The sequence below is a fragment of the Penaeus japonicus genome, unplaced genomic scaffold (assembly GCF_977035675.1).
Source record: "Penaeus japonicus unplaced genomic scaffold, GWHDUDI00000001_assembly GWHDUDI00000003, whole genome shotgun sequence".
Taxonomy (NCBI): domain Eukaryota; kingdom Metazoa; phylum Arthropoda; class Malacostraca; order Decapoda; family Penaeidae; genus Penaeus; species Penaeus japonicus.
Window position 1 is genome coordinate 24,080,618 of NW_028234405.1, and position 5,000 is coordinate 24,085,617.

Here is a 5,000-nt window from a genome sequence, read left to right on the forward strand (position 1 = left end):
TTCGGCTGACTCTCATACCCCTACTCTCTAGTCTAGATTAGTGTCAACTTCCTCTCTAGTATCTCCACAGATCACTATGTCATCGGCAAATAACATATACCAAGAAAACTCCTGTCTAATACCATCAGTCATTCAGTTTATAATAATTGAAAATAGGAGAGGGCTTAGAGCCGATCCCTGGTGCAATCCCACCTCTACACTAAACCATTCCGTTATTCCTACCGCACACCTCACTGCTATTAGACTGTTCTCGTAATTATCCTGCACTACACCCATACTTCTCGTTCACTCCAGACTTCCTCATGTCATACCGCATTTCATCTCTTGGCACCCCACCGCACGCCTTTTCTAGGTCCACAAACACAAAGGGCAGCCCTTTCTAGTCTTCCCTATTCCTTTCTATCAACATTCGCAAAGCAATCATGGTATCTGATATACTCATGCCTGACATTAATCCATACTGCTATCCAGTGATTGTTACTTATACCCTTAGTATAGCTTCTACTCTTTCCCAAATCGTCAGTCAATAACTAAACAGTTTTTTTTTCCACGATAGTTTGTACAACTATGTGCATCTCTCTTCTTCTTGAAGATGGGCGCCAGAATACTCCTTCTTCACTCTTCAGGGATTCTCTCCCCCTACAAGATTCTGATAAACAGCCTTGTTAGGAATGTCACTGCTACATCCCCTAAGCTTCTCCACACCTCCACTGGAATATCATCTGGACCCACCGCCTTTCCATTTTTCATCCTCTTCATAAAATTCCTTACTTCAGCTTCACTTCCTGTATGCACCTCCCCATACACACTTGGAGCTTCGTCCATTCTTTCCTCTGTTTCGTTCTCCACATTCATCAGCTCTCTAAAATATTCTTTCCACCTTCTTAGCACACTCGCCTCCTCAGTCAGCACATTGACATTTGCATCCCTTATGGCCCGCACCTGCTGTATATCCTTCGCTGCTCGATCCCATCTGCCTGGCCAATTGTATAAATCTTTCTCACCTTCTTTCGTATGCAATCTATCATATGTTCCAGCATTTGCCTTTGCCACCTCCTATTTAACTTGTTGCCCCTTCTCTCTAAATTCACGTCTACTTTCTGTCTCTCTGTCTTTACCTCTTTTTCTTTGCCAACCTTTTCCTCTTAATGCAGTCTTGTACTTCTTCATTCCACCACCAAGTTTCCTTGTAATCTTTCGTCTTACCAGATGAAACCCCCAACACCCTCCTTCCAACATTCCCTGACACTACTTTATAGTCCCTAAACCCTTTCAGATTACACCTCTTACACATGATATAATCCACCTGTGTGCACTTTCCTCCACTCTTGCATGTCACCCTGTTCAACCACCTTCTTGATAAAGTATGTGTTTAGCACAGCCATTCTTTTGGCAAAATCAATAATCATCTGCCCTTCTGCATTTCTGTCCCTGGGTCATATGATCCCATTACCCTCTCATCCTCCCCACTCGACCCACACGCCCATTGAGGTCTTGGGATACCATCCATCCATCAGTTCATCCATATCCTCCCAGAACTCTTCCTTCTCTTCTATCTCACAGCCCACTTGTGGAGCATAAACACTTATGACATTCATCCTTGCCCCTTCTATTTACAACTTCACACTCATTACTCTACTAGACACCCTCTTTACTTCTACCACATTTCATAATAGTCTTCCTTTATAACTACACCAACAACACTCCTCTTGCTGCCAACCCCATAATAGAAGAGCTTGAAACCCTCACCTATGTTTCTAGCCTTGTGCCGCTTCCATTTTGATTTAACACACATAGTACATCAACCTTTCTTCTCTCCATCGTATCTGCAAGCTCTCTCCCTTTATCTGCCATAGTTCTCACATTCAAAGTTCAAAATCTTACCACAACCTTTCTCGCCTGTCTTCTCCCCCCCCCTCCTTTCACCCCTCCTTGGCTCAATAGTAGCCCAATTTGCACTGACACCCTACTGGTTAACAGCACCAGAGGCAGTCGTTGTTAACCTGGGCCGCGTCCGATCAGATATGGAATGCACTGGCTTGTGCACCCCAGTGGCAGGGTTATATTAATGATAATGATAATGATGATAACATTGATAGTAATGATATTGTTAATGATAATAATAATATTATTAATGGTAATAATAGTATTGATAATAATAATAGTAATGACAATAATGATAATAATGATAATGATGTTAAAAAATAATATTAATAATGATAATGATAATTGTAATAGTATTAACAAAAAGATGATAATGATAACCATAATAGTGATTATAGTAATGATGATGATAATGATAATAATAAAAGTGATAATGATATTGAAACTAGTAATGATAACAATAAAATGAGACGAATATTGATAATTATAAAGAAAACAATAATAATAATAATAAAATGATATTAATGATCATACCAATACTGATGATAATGAAAATGATAATGATAGAAATAGTGATGATGACAATAACGATCATATCAGTCATAATAATGAGATGACATTTATGATAGCAATAATGATGATAGTTTTAATAGCAGTAAAAGTAATGATAGCAATAATCATGACTACACACACACACACACACACACACACACACACACACACACACACACACACACACACACACACACACACACACACACACACACATATATATATATATATATATATATATAATATATTATATATATATAAATATATATATATATAATTATTATATATATATATATATATATATATATATATTATATATATATATATATATATAATATATATATATATATTATATATATATATATATATATATATATTATATATATATATATATATATATATATATATATATTATATATATATATATACACTGCCTCTTCATATGGTATATAATATCTCCCAATAACGATCGCTATATATATATAAAGTTTGCATATATATATATATAACACGTGGCCAGAGAAGGGAGAGAATGGCAGCTCATTCTCTCTGCTGGATTTTGCGTTATTGGAATTGGTTTGATGATGATTTGAGATAGGTAATCGCCAAAAAAATAGATGGCAAGTGTAAACAGATATTGCATAATAGGCTTTTAAGTGCCAACGGATGAGACGTTTTGTTTTCATTATTTTTTATCATGGTTTGTGATCACAGATGTTTAAAGTGTTTAATTCGGCTTATCATTAATATCGACTGCATCTTTACTTCGAAGGACACCAGAAATCTGAAAACACAAATGGACAGTCATATTTCCTATGATTTCTAAGCATTACGTTAATATTTTGTTAACATCCGTAATTAGGTTATTCCTCTCCTAATTAGTGTTTTATATAATCCGTTTATTTGTTATCTCATTAAATAAAACCAACATCAGATATTTCATATTAGGAAAGATGGTAAATATCTTTGTGATGCATACTTGAATTTGAAGGATAATAAGTTAGTTACACCATTAACGTAATAAATATATATTTTATATTCAAAACCAATGTTGAGATTAACAAAAAAACAAAATAACACTGATTTTCTTTGAGCTGTCACGGTGGTTTCCAGGTCTGATTAAAGTTCCTCTCGTGACCTGGATGATACAGTAGGGAACGATACAGGTCTGGGTTTTCCAGAAAATATTTGGGCGCATAGAACCGTTGACCTGAATCCTTCACTCGTAACAGCTGAAGTTTGTCGTCAAACCATCTACGTATAAGGAAAAAAACAATCAATTTAGTAATATTTTCTATCCGTATGTGGTTAACTGATTTTATATCTCCACATCCTATTTTCTGATAACACCATCAAACAATCTCACATGCACAATATACTTAATAATAAAGATATATCATAAAACAACATATTCAGGCATACACAGTCACCTGCCGTCCTTACCTGCCCTCCCAAAGCCTTGAAGTAATATAAGCAATATTTTTCTTTTCAGGATAGTCTCCCCATCGAGGTTTGTCGTTGGCTTGAGCAGAGTCCATTTTCTTTATTATGTTCGGCGGGCTGGAAGGAGGAAGAGAGAATGGAGTCAGTATAACTATTATAGTCAATAAATAAATGTATGGAAGATGATATTTTGTCCAATTAAAGTTTGTGTTCGTAATTAAGATAAGAAGGATTAGAAATAACCATGTTTGTTAAAAGAGAACTACAACAAAGAACAAGAGCAAACAATTAGGAATACTAGTTATTAGTATTATCATTATCAGCTGCAAAGGTAGTAGTAATGATAAAAATAATAATAATAATAATAATAATAATAATAATAATAATAATAATAATAATAATGATAATAATAATGATAATAATAATAACAATAATAATAAAGATAATGGCGATAATAACAATGATAATAATAATAGTATAAAAAATAATAATGATAATAACAAATAAAGTAATAATGACAATAATAAGAATAAGGATAAAAATAATAGCAATAATGATAATAATAATAATGATAATAATAATAATGATAATAATAATAATGATAACAATAATAATGATAATAATGGTAATCATAATAAAATGATAAAACAATAAATTTATCTCCAACAAAAATAATAACATCAGTAATGCTTTGAAAGGAAAGGGTAATCTGAAAGTGCGTTATAAAACGGGAACCGCTGGAAGGGGGGAAGGAAGGCGTGACGAACCTGAAGCACCAGGAGCAGTGCCATCCGGCGTAGTGCCCAATCGTGCCGGCTACCCAGTCCTTGACGAGGTGGCCCTCCTTTTGGTATTTCTCTAAGGCCTCGGAGAGCTTCTGGTTCTTCCAGACGTCTTTCTTGCGGATGTAGAAAGTGTTGTTGAGGAGCACCCGCCGCAGCATCCCGACCGTCGCCGCGGAGTTGACGACGGTCAGCTTTTCCTTCTCGCCGCTGATCCAGTTCCAGAAGGAGTTGTCGGAGGGCATCTTCCAGGCGAAGCTGAAGACATTCCAGCGCAGCCCGAAGGCGATCGGCTCCGAGTAACCGTCGTACAATTTGAGGAAGGCGATGACCTCTCGC

General features: G+C 35.7%; 2 protein-coding genes across 2 annotated transcripts in view; both read right to left on the reverse strand.

Annotated features, from left to right (window-relative positions):
- Positions 1-639: 639 nt before the first annotated feature.
- Positions 640-1,598, reverse strand: LOC122265538 (uncharacterized). Its single transcript, XM_086534452.1, has 3 exons — positions 1,471-1,598; positions 1,119-1,352; positions 640-973 (listed from the first exon to the last, which is right to left on the reverse strand). Exons 1-3 carry the CDS (start codon positions 1,596-1,598, stop codon positions 640-642), a joined length of 696 nt encoding a protein of 231 aa, XP_086390578.1.
- A 1,847-nt stretch (positions 1,599-3,445) lies between these two features.
- The window catches only part of LOC122265541 (beta-1,4-mannosyl-glycoprotein 4-beta-N-acetylglucosaminyltransferase), a 12,154-nt gene continuing 10,599 nt past the window's right edge, over positions 3,446-5,000 (reverse strand). The window contains exons 3-5 of the mRNA XM_043034906.2: positions 4,647-5,000; positions 3,880-3,996; positions 3,446-3,690 (exon numbers count right to left, since the gene is read on the reverse strand). The exon at positions 4,647-5,000 is cut by the window's right edge and continues 1,169 nt beyond it. Of these exons, the coding sequence (XP_042890840.2) occupies positions 3,534-3,690; positions 3,880-3,996; positions 4,647-5,000 (628 nt within the window). The 3' untranslated portion in view covers positions 3,446-3,533. The remainder of the gene's footprint in view (positions 3,691-3,879; positions 3,997-4,646) is intronic.